This window comes from Notothenia rossii (genome assembly GCF_949606895.1).
Source record: "Notothenia rossii genome assembly, chromosome: 10".
Taxonomy (NCBI): Eukaryota; Metazoa; Chordata; class Actinopteri; order Perciformes; family Nototheniidae; genus Notothenia; species Notothenia rossii.
Window position 1 is genome coordinate 25469869 of NC_136908.1, and position 18001 is coordinate 25487869.

Here is an 18001-nt window from a genome sequence, read left to right on the forward strand (position 1 = left end):
CGCATTGTTACTGCCATTGGCATGGTAACCGTGTAGTACGGCGAGCAGCGGGGCTCAAAACTAAATTACAACAACCTAACGCCTATTTCCTCTTCCAAAGCCGGAAGTGGTATTTTTGCAACAACAACGCATTGATTTCCTCCCACAACAATAAAAGGGAGACAAAATCTTACAATTAATAAAACCCGCATCTCAAACCAACATAAACGTCAATAAATCACCGGGTTTTAAAGAAGCACCGCAGTCAGCCATGCTGTCGGATGCAGGTCAGTGGTCGTTAGCATTTAGCCTACATGCTATAAATGTGACAGGCGGACATTGTGTGGCAGGTTTAAAGAGCTTGCTTATTTGTCCCCATATTTGCTGTGTATAGTTACAATTTAACCTCGTGTTTCATTCGCTTTAATGTGGGTTAGTTTGTTTCTTCAATACGATACAGCATGTTAATGTCATGTTATAACAGCCTTTTCAACAAGGCCCAATGTGAAGTGTTCTTATGTTTACCTTTCATTTGTGTTTTATACTATCCGTAGTAGACTAATTATTATTCGTGCACTGTTCATGTTAATACTTTTTAATCATCTTACATCTGCAATACCTGCACTGGTATCACCTGATATTTGCAATACCTGTATTTTTAGCATACTCTAATATAGTGACAGCTTGTTCTGGTGGCTAGATTACTTCATTCAACTGCTGTGTTTTTATTCTTTATGCCTATATGTGTTGCTTTTTTTCTCCCTTTTAAGCTATTGCATGCCTACATTTCACTTAACTTTCATTTTAAGAATGATTTGGTGGTTCATACCAAAAATACACAACAAACAAACATGCTATATAATAAATAAAAACAATGACAACATATTTTTCATTACTTGAGTTTACAAGTTTAAAAGTAAACATAAGCATCAAGGACAAGATGATTTTTATTCTGAAAAATTAAAGATAATCTTAAAATAGTATGTTGAAATTATAAAAAGTACTCAAATAAACATTCAACTAATTAAAAAGAAATACATGTAACAAGAAAAATGACCCAATGATGTATTCTGCTATTTTGTCACTTTTGTTAAGACTATTCTGGAAATGCCTCTGGGGCCCGGCGAGGAAAGAAGAGGAGCTCCGGGGAATCGCCGGGGGATGGCCAGACCCTGCGCTCCTCTGGAAGGCAGAGCAATGTCCGGGTGAAGCGCACCAACAATCCACCACCTGGGCAGGTAAACTGCAAAAAATATATGTGTTTCTATTGTTGTATGCCTTTGTTTTTCAGGTGGATACTCATTTGACCAATAAGTACACTAGGACTCAAACCAAGCCAAATTGCAGGGTATTTCATCTCAAGGATTCCCTTTCTTGTAGAGCAAAAGAAAAGCCACAGACACAGAGGAGGAAGACGACCAGTCCGAAAAGAAGTACAGAAAGTGTGAGAAGGCCGGATGCTCTGCCACATACCCAGTCTGTTTTGCAAGTGCATCTGACAGGTAACATGTTCCAAAATACACTGACTATGCGTAAGTGCCTCATAAAACCCCTCTTCGAAACAGCTGAACTTTCCCTTTTATTTTATATTTGGACACAGATTGTCTCAATGTGTGTTTTTACAGGTGTGCTAAAAATGGATACACATCTCGCTGGTATCATCTGTCGTGCGGTGAGCATTTTTGCAACGAATGTTTTGATCACTACTACAGAAGGTAATGTTGACAGAACAACTCCTCGCATAACATTAAAGGAACAATGAGTAGTATTTGCTTAATATAATGCACAAAATAATCTTTCTTAATCACTACTTATGGTGTGTTGTGCTCTGTATCTGCAGAGACCCTTTAGCCCTGCCTGTGCCCACAACTAAGAAATATTCCTCATTGTGCCTTTAATAAACATGTTTCAGTATTTGTTGAAATGTATAGAGTTGTTGCATTAACGCCACAAAATGACTTTCCCCCCCTGGCAGTCACAAAGATGGCTATGAGGTATTTGCTTCCTGGAAGAAGGTGTGGACCAGTAATGGGAAAAGTGAGCCCAGTCTCAAAGCTTTCATGGCAGATCAGCAGCTACCATTCTGGGTAAGCACAGGCAGCGTCCCTGGTTCCTCTTTTACAGTTAAAACTGCTTCTTCTAACTTTTACATGTCACAAGTACATTTATCTTTAGTGGGATGGGTTCCTTTCAGGTTCAATGTACTAAACCGGACTGCAGGAAGTGGCGTCAGCTGACCAAGGAGATCCAACTCATGTCTTCCCTCGCAGCATCGTACCGCTGTGGGATGAAGTTCAACAACATTAAAGTAATGGCAAAATAATTCTCCAGCTATTCATAAGTGACATATATTTTGTTTGTTTTTTTGTTGATTTTGTGCCTTTGCCTGCAGAGTGAGGGGCCGGACCATTGCTCCCAACCAGAGGACTTGGTAAGCTGTGGATGTGTGTTACAACTTTTGTTTTTGTTATCACAAAGAGAGTGTGTAAGCTACTATTACTTTACTTTAGTATTTCCATCCCCTTTAATCTGATGCTGTTTCATTCTCACAGAGAGTGGCTGAGGTGATGGACAGCTGGTGGCATTCAATGTTGATTTTGCCGCCGTTGTTCAAAGAAAGTCCAGCCAGCCCGTTCCTCGCTGCGTATTACCCTGACTGTGTGGGGATGAGTCCGTCCGGTTGCCCCAGCAACACATCACTGTCTGAGCTGAGGGCCGACCACTGCAGAGCCGTGCAGCCACAAAGTGAGTCAGTGGATGTCAGAGGAATAGAGATGTATTTTAAGTTGAACTTTAATTTCAATTCTTGCTACATAACATGAAACCAACAAACATTTTCTCAACATCACTTGTTCACATCCTAAGATCGTAACGACATACATTCAGTCAATCTTTCCTGAAAAAAGATTTGTTGTTTCAGTCTAAATGAGTCCAGGAAAGCTCTCTCCTTCAATTTACAGTTATAATGGTTGAGAAATCAATGGAATATGGGCATTATAAGTATTTGGCTTTTACCTGTTATATTTTGGGGTAGTATTCTAATTTTAATTAAAACTTTACATTTTGCCAAAATCCCTGCACACATTCCCAAAATATATGTGAGCGATCTCCAGTTATCCACCATTTTACCAAATAAGGCTATGACTAAACCTTTGTCACACATCGAACTATCATTAGAGATAATTTAATATATTTCACCTGACATTGTTTATGCTTACAGCCTACTATTGAGAGATATTATCCTAAATCATTTTGTATCGTGGTGATTGTTTCCTCAGTTCCAGGCCTGTGTCCATACTTCCAGCCCTTCTACCAGCCCAATGAGTGTGGCAAGGCTCTGTGTGTGCGGCCGGATATGATGGAGTTGGACGAGCTTTACGAGTTTCCAGAGTTTTCCCGTGATCCCACCATGTATTTGGCTCTGCGGAACCTTATTCTGGCCTCCTGGCACAAGAACTGCAAGGTACACTGCAGAGAACACTCACTCACAAATAATGTAATAATGTTTTCATCTTGGCTTTTGACCTGGAACAAATAAAAAAGCAAAGTCACATTTTCATAAATGGCAAACATTTTCTTATATTTTTTCAGGAGGTGCTGACTTCTCAGAAATGTGCCCTACACATCATTGTGCGGGGGTTGGTGCGTGTGCGCTGCGTGCAGGAGATGGGCCGGGTGCTCCACTTCATGACCAGGAAGGGCCTCATCAACACCGGCGTGCTGGCAGTGAAGACGCCTCTGCTGCCTGAGAGACACTACACTGTGAGTTTCCTCATCTTCAGCTCATCATGACACTGCAATCTCATGTAAAAACATTTCTTTGCCTTCTCGTGTTTTATTATTCTTGCAGAAAAATGTTATCATCGTCGGTGCCGGGGCTTCAGGACTGGCTGCAGCACGGCAGCTGCAAAACTTTGGAACTCAGGTAACTAGTATGTGTCGCACATCTTCTCAGAGCTCCTTATTTATCCTCTCTGCTTGGTACAGTGCTGCCCCTTTACAATCTTCATTGTCATTACAGGCCGAGTTGGAAAAGTACTCAGATCTTGTACTTGAGTAAAAGTACCAGAGTGTAGGAACATTTTGTTCAAAGTAAAAGTCCTGCAATCAAAATGTTACTCAACTAAAAGTACAAAAGTATTAGCATCAACATATAGTTTAAGTACCAAAAGTAAAAAAGTATTCATTGTGCAGATTGTTCCATTTCAGAACAATATATATATTTTATAATGATTGATCTTTAAAGTGTTCTCAAAGCTGGTAAACGTGCAGCTAGTTTGAATGGCTTTGTATACTGCAGGGTAGCTTGTGAATTTACTCCAGGTGGAACTAAAGTCTGATTTAACACTTGATTAGATTTCACACAATTAATCCAAATCCGTAAAGTAATTAAAGGTATTAAATAAATGTAGTGGAGTAAAAGTGCACGATTTACCTCTGAATTGTAGTGGAGCAAAAGTACAAAGTTGACTGAAATTGAAAAAAACTCAAGTACAAGTATCTCAAAATTGTTCTTAAGTACACTACTTACCGTAGTTACTTCCCAACTCTGATTACAGGTGGTGGTGCTTGAGGCTAGGGAGAGAATTGGAGGCCGTGTGTGGGATGACACTTCACTGGGCGTCACTGTAGGCCGAGGAGCTCAGATTGTCAACGGCTGTGTGAACAACCCCATCGCCCTGATGTCTGAACAGGTACGATTTTAGTAAGAGCTCAATAGGCAGTCAATAATTCCACATATTTCTGGTGTGTATAAAACGTATCTCAAGTCTGTTTGAAGTAGATACTGTATATACACTGTCTTGTGACATCTTTGTACGTGACTCCCGGATGTTTGTGTTTCAGATGGGCATCAAGATGCATAAATTGGGAGAGCGCTGTGACCTTTTCCAAGAAGGGGGACAGGTTACAGACCCCGCCATCGACAAGCGCATGGACTTCCACTTCAATGCCATCCTGGACGTGGTGTCAGAGTGGAGGAAGGACAAGTCTCAGAACCAGGACACGCCCCTGAGAGGTGCTGATCATGAGTATTTTAATTTAATGTGTGAGGTCCCGCAAAGCAACTTTAATGAGTGGTACAAACAGCTCAACAATCAGAACGATGCGAGGGAAGGAAGAAACACTTGTACAAAAAATAATAAAAAGAAAAAATCGATTTATTTTGCACTTTGTTATGTTTGGCCTTATTTTCAAATAATTAAATGTATTTGCATATATATTTAAGCAGCCTGACTTTGGGCTTCACCAGCTTGTTTCATGGCCAGTTCATACTTGTAAAAATGTGCAATGCAAGTCAGAAGGAAGACATGCTAAGAAAAAGAGGTACATTTAGAGATATTTGACATTTAGTTTTATGCATTTTATCTCTACAGAAAAGATCAAGGAAGTGAAGAAGAACTTTCTCCAGGAGTCGGGGATCCAGTTCAGTGAGCTGGAGGAGAAGGTGCTTCAGTTTCATCTCAGCAACCTGGAGTTCGCCTGTGGAAGCACGTTGGACCAGGTGTGGGAAACTCACACACTGAACAGCTGCAAGAGTTTTTAAGTCTGTTTTATAATGTTAAGTGTCAGTTATTACCATATTTTAAGATGTTTTAATGAAGATAATTCAAACTGTTGTATTCAATTGAGATAAAAGAAATCTCCAGACACACAGGTCCATATTAGTAGAAATAATTAAATAAATACAAGTTGACAACAACACAGAAATAGGACTATTGCCTGTGATTAAAACAAACACTTTTTGTTGAACATATCTTACATTATTCCTGCCCTTGTAGAATCAGAAATGGATTTGCCAACAAAGATAATAACAACATTGCATGTGTCTGTCTGAGATTTTGTTCAGGAAAATATCCGCAATATATACATGTTTTTTGTTGACATTGCCGCGTTCTGCACCTTTTGTGACATTTTGTTTGAGTGGGTTTTGATGTTGTGTCATCAAAGGAATTGCATTACAAATGTTTTCATTATATATGTTTTTATTCGTAGGTATCGGCAAGATCTTGGGACCACAATGAGTTTTTTGCCCAGTTCTCAGGAGACCACACTTTACTCACCAAGGGCTACTCTGCTTTACTGCACAAGCTGGCCGACGGCCTCGACATCCGCACCAAGTGCCCGGTCCGTGATTCACTCTTTTTGACTCCAGCTCCTATTTTTACCTTCTTTAAACTGCACTGAATATTACAGAGACAAATACCAATGTTATAAATCTAAATCAGCTCTACGTTTTCTTGTTCAATTCCAGGTTCAGGCCATTGAATATTCAGGTGATGTTGTCAAAGTGACCTCCTCCAATGGCTCACAGTGGACAGCACAGAAGGTAGAAACATCTTAATTTATGTTATAAAATAGATAACATCATTTCAAGACCTTTTCGGGGAACATATATACACTCAGAAAATGTGCACGTATACCCTCTGAGATTGACTGACAGGTTGCTAAAACTTACATTTAAATGTAAATGAAATTTAGCGAATGCTTTTCAATTATAATTAACATTTGGATATGTGAAGCATTGTTCGTCTTTGAAAATAAAATCTAAAATGGCTTTTTGTGGAAGTTAAGGCCTTCTGTAAATACATTTTTTGTATACAAATTCTAAACAAATGTAAACTGATTATTCAACTTAATTCCGATTCTTACTTAAACGAAGTATCTAAAAATGCTATAAAGCAGACATAGTCATTGAAATTAAAATATCTATTGGATTTTCCATTTTTTGCTTAATTTTTACAGAGAAATGCCCATACTAGTAGAGAAAATCTAAATGTAAATTGCATTATGGAATCTTTATTTAAATGTCAACCCATTTATTGTATATAAGTGTGAAATCAAACAGTTTATGTGAGATTTAATTTCAGTTTAGTCTACCAAGTGCATCTATAATTCATTGCTGATCACCCTGTTGTAATTATCTCTTGCAGGTGCTTGTTACAGTCCCATTGACTTTGCTGCAGAAGAACATGATTCAGTTCAACCCTCCGCTCCCTGAAAGGAAACTGAAAGCAATCCACAGTCTGGGAGCCGGCATCATAGAAAAGGTAATAACATTTCTTATGCGTATTATAAGTAAAGCAAGTAAGTTTAAGGCTAAATATCAAAGATTTGTTTTTCTTTGTAAATGCTAAAATGCAATTTTCAAACCTCTTCCAGATCGCTCTTCAGTTCCCTTACAGATTCTGGGACAACAGAATCCAAGGGGCGGACTACTTTGGTCACATCCCACCCAGTCCAGACAAGAGAGGCATGTTCAGTGTCTTCTACGACATGGAGCCTCAGGTCTGTTAATACTCAATTTCATTCACAAAGCAAGACAACATGTTACAGCTCCACTATGGATGAGAGAACATAGGATTTTATTCTGTATTGTGAATATAACATATCCACACTAAGGTGATCATTGTGGATATCCATTGTTGGAATAATCGGGAATTTTCTTACATGAGTAACTCCAAATATCTTATAACTTTACACTCCTTTCAGAAATTACACATACCGGTAATATGTTTCTATCTGGGAAAATTGGTGTCAGACTGCAATCCCAAATACAGGAGAAATACTTGTTTATGTTTCTGTGTGTATGTGTGTGTAGGGGAAGCAGGCTGTCCTCATGTCAGTCATCACTGGTGAAGCTGTGGCTGCTGTCCGGGACATGGAGGACAAGCAGGTGGTGGATGAGTGCATGAAGGTCCTGAGGGAACTTTTCAAAGAGCAGGTAATAAAACAATGAAAATACTACTTACGCATGCAAAGTCCTTTTTTACGGAGCCCCCTAGGGCAGTGGTTTTCAAACTGGGGGCCGCGGCCCCCTGGGGGGCCGCCAGGGGGCGCTAGGGGGGCCTCAGAAAATTGGAGGGAAGATAAGAAAAAAAAAGGAAAGACAAAAAAAAAAAATTCTAATTATTTTTTAATAAATATTTTAAATCTGATTTTTTAAAAAAAATCATAATTATAAAATATAATTTATAATAATGGAACATATAATTTGCCATAGTCATCTTTCTGATTGCCTACCAGTCAAAACATCGTTCACGACGCCATGACGTCATGTTTAGACCTGGCGGTTTGCGCCATTTATCAAGCTGCTTTGCTCCTCAAGCGAGCAATCTAGCTAGCTCAAAATGGACAGGTTTTTGACAAAGAACAGGTCAACGGAACCGACCAACAGCCCTGCTGTGGAGGACACTGCTGCAAAAAAAACTAAGAACTCCTGGCCAATTAAAATCAGAAGGTACGAGGCAGCGTACATTAAGTATGGCTTTACAGCCATACAGAAAAATGGCCATGATTGCCCGAAGTGTGTGCTCTGTCTGGAGACCCTCTCAAACGAGTGTTTAAAACCTTCGAAACTTCAGCGTCACTTGATGCAAAAACATCCGGCAGAGGCCGAAAAAACGGCAGACTTCTTCAGACGTAAAGAGGAGCATTTGGCCAGGCAATCTGCTGCATTCACACAGCAAGCTACCGTTCCCGAGCGGGCCCTGAAGGCATCATTTTTAGCTTCATACCACATTGCTCGTGCAAAAAAACCTCACACAATCGGAGAGGATTTGCTTTTACCAGCTACCAAAGACATTGTCCGAGAATTGCTTGGCGAGGATGCTGCTAAAAAAATTGACGCTGTCCCACTCTCGGACAACACCGTCAGCCGACGGATTGGTGACATGGCGCAGGACGTATCTGCTCAGCTTTTGGAGCAGGTGAGAGCCAGCGAGTACTTCGCTCTTCAACTAGATGAGAGCACAGACATATCGAATGAGGCCCAACTGCTTGTGTACATTCGATTTATTTCCCAGGAGAGATTTGTCGAGGAAATACTGTTTTGTAAAGCACTTGAAAGAAGAACCACTGGGAAAGATATTTTTCAAGTTTTGGACGATTACATCGAGTCTAACGGATTGAACTGGGCCCGCTGTGTGGGGGTGTGTTCGGACGGAGCCGCGGCAATGACCGGCAAGATCAGTGGAGTGACCGCTCTCATTAAGCAGAAAGCCCCGCATGTAGTCGCCACACACTGCATGCTCCACCGTGAGGCACTTGTCGCAAAAAGGATGGATAACGAGTTGAATCAGGTACTACAGGAGGTTGTACAAGTGGTGAATTTTATTAAAGCCCGCCCCTTGAAACACAGACTGTTTACCCTGCTTTGTAATGAGATGGGCGCCCGTTTTGAGGGGCTGCTGCTTCACTCAAACGTGCGCTGGCTGTCACGGGGCGCAGTTTTGAACCGTGTCTATGAGCTGCGGAGGGAGGTTGGAGAGTTCCTCTCTTCTGAAAAGCATCAGCTGGCAGAGCGGTTCACTGATGCAACCTGGATCCGCAAACTTGCATACATGTCAGACATTTTTCTGCATCTAAATGTACTGAACCAAAGCATGCAAGGACGTGACACGTACATACTGCAGGTGCAAGACAAAGTGCGTGCTTTTTCCAAAAAGATTATGCTGTGGTCAAACAAGCTCCAGGAGGGAGTCACAGAGATGTTCCCACTACTTCACCAGGAGCTGCTGTCATGTGATGATTTGGGCTCCATCTCTCCAATGATCCAGTCCCACCTGGAGCACCTCCAAGGATATTTTAAAGACTATTTCCCTGACCTTGAAAACACACATTTAAACTGGGTTAGGAACCCCTTTTCCCCCGGTGTCGGTTCTAGTTTGGACATAAAGTCACAGGAGGAGCTGATTGAGATGACAAACTCAGGGGATTTAAAACTAAACTTTGAGGCTCTTCCCCTGTCTAACTACTGGCTACATGTAAGAAAGGACTATCCCACCTTGGCTGACAGGGCACTGAAATGCCTTCTCCCTTTTGCAACAACTTACTTGTGTGAGTCTGGCTTTTCAACTTTAAAGGTACTCAAAACTAAACATAGAGCACGTCTACATGTGGACAATGACATGCGTATGGCACTGACAGACATTAAGCCCAGGCTTGACAGACTGTGTAGGAGCCACCAAGCCCATCCCTCCCACTAGTGTGATCACTGTCTGTCACTTCCAACACACACACACACACACACACACACACACACACACACACACACACACACACACACACACACACACACACACACACACACACACACACACACACACACACACACACACACACACACACACAAAAGAGAGGTTTGGTTTCTTTTTTCTGTTTTTGTATCATCAACACTTTGTTGAAAGGTTTGTTATTCAGTGGGAATATAGTGTTGAACTTACAGAACCAAGTCAGTTTAATAGATTTTTTTTCTTTTTTGACTGAAAACTTTTGAAGACATAATGCAAGAAAGACAAAAAAAAAAAACTCTTGCATATGTAAATATATTTTCTGTAGGGTAAAATGTATTGCAACATAGTGTCTATAATAAGAAAAACATTGTGGTGGAACAAAGATGCCCTGCCATACAAATCTTATTCTGTGTTGAAAACATATTGTTAATATTATTCTCATGCTAAACAAATGTAATAATTACAGTATTGAATAGAGAATAAAAGTAACAAAAACGTTCTTAAAGTTGATGTGTGACATATTTTGTAGCATTGTTGGTGGGTTTGCAAAGGGGGTCCCCGGCCAGAAGCTAATGATTTTTGGGGGGCCTTGGCATGGAAAAGTTTGGGAACCCCTGCCCTAGGGGACACGGAGAAGAAAAAAATATTATTGGAAAAAAAAAATAATAATAATGTTTTGCGAGATATCGCAAAACCTTTGCGAGATCTCGCAATACTTTTGCGAGATCTCGCAATTGTTTGGGAGATCTCGCAAAACCTTTCATTTAGCTCAATGTACTTCCTGGTCAGTTCGGCTGCTACGGCAACACAGAAACCACAAGAATGGAGTGGTTCATCGATTTTACTTTGAGCTTGGCCTTAAATATAAAGATATAACATTAGTGCTTGGCAATAGGCACGGGTTTCACACAGACTGTATATATAAAGGGTTTCACATAAGTGAAGACACCTCAAGAGAACACTCAGAGCGACGGGACATGCACGTCCCTCTGAGCTGAGTTATTGACAGATTCGAATTTCGCGGATCAATAACTCATGAACGTAACGTTGTAAAAATACAAACAACATGACTTTACAATCAGCAAGATAGACAACGAGCTACAGAGTCTTTTTTATCAGAACAGTTCGATACGCGCCGTCATCCGAGCTAAACATCAAGAATTGGTCACAATCTGCAGCTGTAGGAGGGAGAGGAGTGCTTAGGGACCGTCTACAAACTGCAACGGGGTTTTGCGAGATATCGCAAAAGTATTGCGAGATCTCGCAAAGGGGTTTTGCGAGATATCGCAAAGGGGTTTTGCGAGATATCGCAAAACTTTTTAATTTATTTTTTGTTCAAAAGATTATTTTTTTCTTCTCCATGTCCCCTAGGGGGCTTCGTACCTTTTTCAACCAAATAGTCTCAGAAACTGAACTTGGGAAAAAAATAGCTAAAGGTTTAGACTTATTTAGACGTTTAAAAAGGTGCTACTCTGATGTTTAAATGGTTAAAAACGAGACAAAGTCTTCTGCCCTGGTAGTTCTTGGGCTATCGAAAAGTTATTTGCCCAAAACAGCCACGTTGTATGGACCAGGAACTAAACTCATTCCTTCTGAAAATATATCCTGGTATAAAAGATATTCGATCTATCAACACAAAATACACCGATAACCTTTTACAAACAATATGTTTCGGAGTTAGTTATTTTTTTTGTGGGTGTTTTTCATTACTGTTTACTGTCTGTCATCCCTAACAGGAGGTCCCAGAGCCGGTGCATTTCTTTGTGACACATTGGACCAAAGACATGTGGTCCCAGATGTCCTACAGCTTTGTGAAGACGGGGGGGAGCGGAGAGGCCTACGACATCCTGGCTGAAGACGTGCAGGGAAAAGTCTTCTTTGCTGGAGAGGTAAGTACACATCAGACAACTAACCAGTTTTATTTATTCCTCTATTTATTTTAGAGATAGGATCATTCTTATCTCTAAGTATTCCAAGGTCGCCTTGAACACAAAAAAAAAATACATCTATAAAAGTATTAAGGAAAAAATATCTAGATATGTGGATATATAAAGAGGAATTAAAAAAAATATGTTGATTAGAGAGTGTGGAAATATAAATACAATAAATAAAATAATAAATCAACATGGAATTAAAATAATTATTTCTGTATATATTTTTTCCTGTATTTAAAAGAAAAGCGCAATTCATTAATGAATCATTCTTTATTTTAAAAGGTCTCAAACTACCTAAAAAATTGAATCATGATTGTTTTGTCAGATATTTGGTCACTTTTTGGCTTCCGGAGATTTTAAAACTGTTTTTAGTTTACTTGTTTTCTTGGTTTGTGTTTCCAGGCCACCAACAGACACTTCCCTCAGACTGTGACCGGAGCCTACCTGAGCGGGGTCAGAGAGGCCAGCAAGATGGCTGCTCTGTAGACTGCCACTGAACACTCAAACACACCAGCATGGACCCTTAGAGTCTGCAGTAACCTGAATAACTCTATAAATGACACTTCACTGTTATGAGATGTGTTTGACCAGTAGGACGCCGTCTCTCTCCATCAGCTGGGCCAGGCTCTTCATTTTTAACAAAAGAAGGCTAAAAACTTTGGTTGGAAAACAATTGTTGATAACCAGATAAATAATTAATTTCAACACACAGAAAACAGCAAACCCCTGCACAGCTCTGCTTGGGTCCGCTGGGATGGAAAGCAGGATTAAGGTATATTAAATTTGAGTTTAATTTGCGATGTATGTAGCACTTAATGATGAAAAAAGTCCAAAAACGTAATTTTGAAAGATTAGCTTTGCATGAAACATTGGTATACTCTCGTTTTATCAGGAAGTAAGTCAAATTGTATCTCCTTGGTTCAAGATTCAAGTGATTATATTTAAAACTATTTTCTTTTGAGAGTTACCTACCAATGTTTTAAGCAGATATAATACATTTTCGTTATATGTTGTTACAAATTGAAGAAAGGTTAGACATATAGTACTTCTGTGATAGCACTTTTGATTTAAGCAACTTTTTGATTAAAAAATGTTAAGAAAATGAATAGTTCATGTGTAAGACAAGTTATATAGTGAGTATGATTTGAGGATGGTCCCCTCACTGTCTCAGGGATGTGATCAAGACACCTAGCAGAAAATGATGGAGAATGGACAACTGAGAAAATGGTTGGGAGAAAAAACACAACCAACTGGAGAAAAACACAACCAACTGGAGAAAAACTTAATACATCTGTTTTATTAATTCCTGAACAATGAGGTTTGGGGTCGGGGAACAGCACAACGATATCCTCACTTTCTGTGATTAATATTGACTAATGAAGCTTTACATCTCCATCCTCATATCTCTGTGTACACTAGTTGATCATTTCCTGTTTTGTCCGTGCTTGAGTATTTATCTTGTTGGTGTGTAATAAACTGAGCTATCAACTGCTGTAGTGATCCCTTCACTTGTGGAGGAAGATTTGTCTATGATTTCTCCCTTAAGTCAGCGTGATTATATTTATCAATTATTTGTAAAGTGTGCATGCTGCGACTGCGCATGTAGCAGTTGCTTTTTTTAATCTTTGATTTTTTTTCTTATTTCTCCTTCTTACTGTGATCTTTTTTTTACTAGAAGATTTTAACTTCTATTTAAACTAGCATTTTAAAACACTTAATGATGGATCCCATTTTCATTATTATTATATAAAGTGTTATACATTATAGCATAATGTAAGTATTTTTATATCATTTTTTGGCTCTATTTTTCTTATATTTTCTCTATTTTGATATTGTTGTGTGGGAGTAGCTGTAATTGGCACTTTCACACCGGAGTACTTTTACCCGTTCTTTTCCTGTTTAGTTCTGTTTTTGCATTCACACCAAAAAAGAGAACTTAGTTTAGAGAACTTTTACCCCCATTTTTAGTGCCTGCTAGAGAGGTGGGACTATCCTGGAGAGAAAAAAGTACACATTTCTGATTGGCTGGGCGAATTGCAAACCATGCCCTGTAAAACTTTGAAAAGTTTGTTGAAGCCGCCATTGTATTTGCTGGCATTAGCATTAGCCCCGCGCACCAACGGAGAGAGAATAACTTATGGCAACATAACAAAAAACATGGGAGCGGTGGAGTGATGAGGATGCTCATGTCAATTGTCAGATTCAGATTTTGCGGGTGTGCTGCGTGAGGCAGTGATGTAACCATATGGATGTAACGTCAGGTTGATGCTGTGACGTAACGCCGCGTCGATGCTTGCGTAATGCGGAAGTGGGATCCAAACTGGGTTGTAAAAACGATAGACGGCTCCCGGCCGGGGACTTCAGCTGGCAGTATACGCCGTGAATTTGTTTGCGGCCTGCCAATAAACCCAAAGCAGAAGAAGAAGAAGTTACGTCAGCGGCTTCATTTGCATAATCTTCCCTCAGGGAACTTATTCCGGTGTGAACGCGATCAGTTCCATGGGGGTACTAAGTGCTGGCACTAAGTGCTGGGAACTAAGTACGGCAAAGTACTTGAGAGGGGTCTGCCTGCAGGCCTCCACTCTCAGGACAGTTACATTACATGTTAGTTGTTAGACGCTTTTATCCAAAGCGATTTACATATTCAGTACTGTGCACAATCCCCACAGGAGCAATCTGGGGTGAAGTGTCTTAACCGGGGACACAACGACATGCTGCCTGCAGTGGGGTTCAAACCTGTGCTCCCCTTATCCGAACACCAAGGCTCTATCCACTGCGCCACAAGCCCCCTTCCAGTTCTGGGGTGTTTCTCAATGTTGAGTAAAGCTGCTCCAATCAATCAATCAATCAATGTTTATTTATATAGCCCAATATCACAAATGTTACATTTGTCTCAGTGGACTTCACAGTTTGTACAGAATATCAGGATGACAATACGACACCCTCTGTCCTTAGACCCTCACATCGTACAAGGAAAAACTTCCAGAGAAAACCCACAGTTTAAAGGGAAAAATGGGAGAAACCTCAGGGAGAGCAACAGAGGAGGGATCCCTCTCCCAGGACGGACAGACGTGCAATAGATGCCGTGTGTAAATTGAAAAGATAATACATTTGCAACATAGGTAGTCCAAATGTTTGGAAATGCATGTGTGTATAATAGGAAGATGAATCCACGAGGATATCCATCCAGGACTTATGATCCAGGACCACAGCCACGACTCAAGATCCAGGACTCGCGATCCATGACACAGGACTGCAGGATCATCCATGACTCCGGATCCCGGCGTATATTGACACCAAAAAGAAAGACATTTGGGGAAGCTGGGTTAATCGGAACATGAGAGTACACAGGTATAGACAGAGAGAAGGAAGAAGTAAGATGTCCCCCGACAAACTCAGCCTATATCAGCAAAACTAGGGGCTGAATCTAATCAGCCCTAACTATAAGCTTTATCAAAAAGGAAGGTCTTAAGTGCACTCTTAAAAACGGATAGGGTGTCTGCCGTCCGAACACAAACTGGAAGCTGATTCCACAAAAGTGGAGCTTGATAAGAAAAGGCTCTGGCTCCCATTGTACTTTTAGAGACTCTAGGAACAACCAACAACCCTGCATTCTTGGAACGCAATGCCCTAGTAGGACAGTAGGGTATAATGAGTTCTTTAAGGTAAGATGGCGCCTGCTCATTAAGGGCTTTGAAGGCGAGAAGAAGAATTTTAAATTCTATCCTGTGTTCTATAGGGAGCCAGTGTAAGGCAGCCAGAACATGAGTAATGTGGTTCCTTTTCCTAACTCTGGTTAGTACACGAGCTGCAGCATTTTGAATCAACTGAAGCGACTTGACTGACTTCTTGGTACACCCTGATAATAAGGAGTTACAATAATCCAGCCTTGAAGTAACAAATGCATGGACTAGTTTCTCTGCATCGTTTTGAGGCAGGATATGCCTGATTTCTGCAATGTTACGTAGATGGAAGTAGGCGGTCCTTGAAATTGATTTTATGTGGGCGTTAAAGGATAAATCCTGATCAAATATAACACCAAGATTCCTTACAGTCTCACTGGAGGCCCAATTAATGCCATCCATAGTTAGTATATCTTTGGATAATTTGTTTCGTAGATTCTTTGGGCCGAGTACAATAACTTCAGTTTTGGTCGTGTTTAACATCAAAAAATGTAGAGTCATCCACGTTTTTAAGTCCTTGAGGCAGTCTTGAATTTTATTTAGATGATTAATTTCATCAGGCTTGATTGATAAGTATAGTTGAGTATCATCCGCATAACAATGAAAGTTTACAGAATGATTCCTCATAATATTGCCTAACGGAAGCATATATAATGTGAACAAAATAGGTCCGAGCACTGAGCCCTGTGGCACTCCATGGCTAACTTTGATTTGCGTGGAAGATTCATCGTTGACACGTACAAACTGAGAGCGTTCAGATAGATAGGACCTAAACCAGCCTAAAGCAGTTCCCTGTATGCCAACTAAGTGCTCTAGTCTTTGCAATAAGATATCATAGTCGATAGTATCAAATGTAGCACTGAGATCGAGCAAGACAAGGATAGAGACAAGTCCCTTGTCAGAGGCTATTAGAAGGTCATTTGTGACTTTAACCAGAGCTGTCTCTTTGCTATGATGTGTTCTAAAGCCAGACTGAAAATCTTCAAATAAATCATATTTTTTTAAGTAATCACACAGCTGTTTTGCGACTGCTTTCTCAAGAATCTTTGAGAGGGACGGAAGATTAGAAATAGGTCTATAGTTGGCTAAAACCTCTGGATCGAGGTTGTGCTTTTTAAGAAGCGGTTTTATCACTGCTACTTTGAATGATTGTGGAACATAGCCTGATAATAAAGACATATTCATAATATTTAATAAAGAAGTGCTAATTAATGGAAAAACTTCTTTTAACAGCTTAGTTGGAATCGGGTCTAAGATACACGTTGATGGTTTGGAAGAGAGAATCATTTAATTTAATTGTTCAAGGTTTATGGCTGAAAAGCATTCTAGTTTACTATCTAGTGTAATATTAGAGCTTAGATTTCTCGGAGCTGTTGATAACACTATACTGGTCAAAGGCAAGAGGTCCTTAATTTTATTTCTAAGAGTAACAATTTTATCGTTAAAAAAGCACATAAAATCATTACTACTGAGTGCTATGGGAATAGAAGACTCAATCGAGCTGTGGCTCTCTGTCAGCCTGGCTATAGTGCTGAAAAGAAATCTTGCATTATTCTTATTCTCATCTATTAATGAAGAGTAGTAGGCTGCTCTCGCTTTACGCAGTGCTTTCTTATATTCATTGAGAGTAATATGCCAAATTAAACGAGATTCTTCAAGTTCTCCAGAGCCACTATCTCAAGCATAGAGTGCCACCGAAGGACTGTTCCAATGTCCAGCATACTTGGAATTCTACCGAGCCCGGGTTTACTTAGTTTGTAGAAATTTTGAGGCTGCACATGTGTAGACTCCGCGGTCTTAAAATCCCAACAATGCTTTGCGCACGGACCAATTTCCCCATATCTGTGGCGGAAAATGTAAGACGGGGCCTCTCATATGACGCACACCTGGACACTTGCTCGCCTGTTCCATTCTTCGTTTTCCGAGGCTAGGAAGTATTCTTGCCTCGCTTCTGAAGCAAGACGCTCGGAAGACATGTGCTACCAAGCAAGCGTACTCGAGATTGAGAAACACCCACAATGTCAAGTATACCTGCTGCAGAACCACTATTTCAAGTATACTACGTCATCGAGTGGCGCCGAATGCTGGGCATTTAACCAAGCCCCCAGGAAGTGTGCCGGACTCTGAGGAAAATATTCGTTGTGGCCAAACGGCGGTGTAGGTACCATTGTCACTACCCGATCTGTCCCCCTGCCCAATCTGTACTGCGCATGCGCAAGATGGTCCACCATATTGGAGAACTTCGGACGGCAACCCAAGAAGGACACTTGACACAGTGGCTTTTGGCAAAGCTGAAAAACAAAACTCGAGCCTATGAGCATCCTGACCTTCTACAGGTGCAGCAACATAGAGAGGATCCTGACCTTCTACAGGTGCACCATAGAGAGCATCC

At 40.5% G+C, this 18001-nt stretch overlaps 1 protein-coding gene across 1 annotated transcript; it reads left to right on the top strand.

Moving 5' to 3' along the window:
* The first annotated feature begins 78 nt into the window (after positions 1-78).
* On the top strand, positions 79-13419 carry kdm1b (lysine demethylase 1B). Its single transcript, XM_079654079.1, has 21 exons — positions 79-266; positions 1075-1217; positions 1360-1481; positions 1605-1694; positions 1955-2066; positions 2174-2287; positions 2372-2410; positions 2532-2724; positions 3258-3442; positions 3571-3741; positions 3830-3904; positions 4539-4673; positions 4825-4996; positions 5355-5482; positions 5974-6105; positions 6233-6307; positions 6912-7028; positions 7141-7266; positions 7580-7702; positions 11729-11881; positions 12329-13419. Exons 1-21 carry the CDS (start codon positions 251-253, stop codon positions 12410-12412), a joined length of 2505 nt encoding a protein of 834 aa, XP_079510205.1. The 5' UTR covers positions 79-250; the 3' UTR covers positions 12413-13419.
* The last annotated feature ends 4582 nt before the right edge of the window (positions 13420-18001 follow it).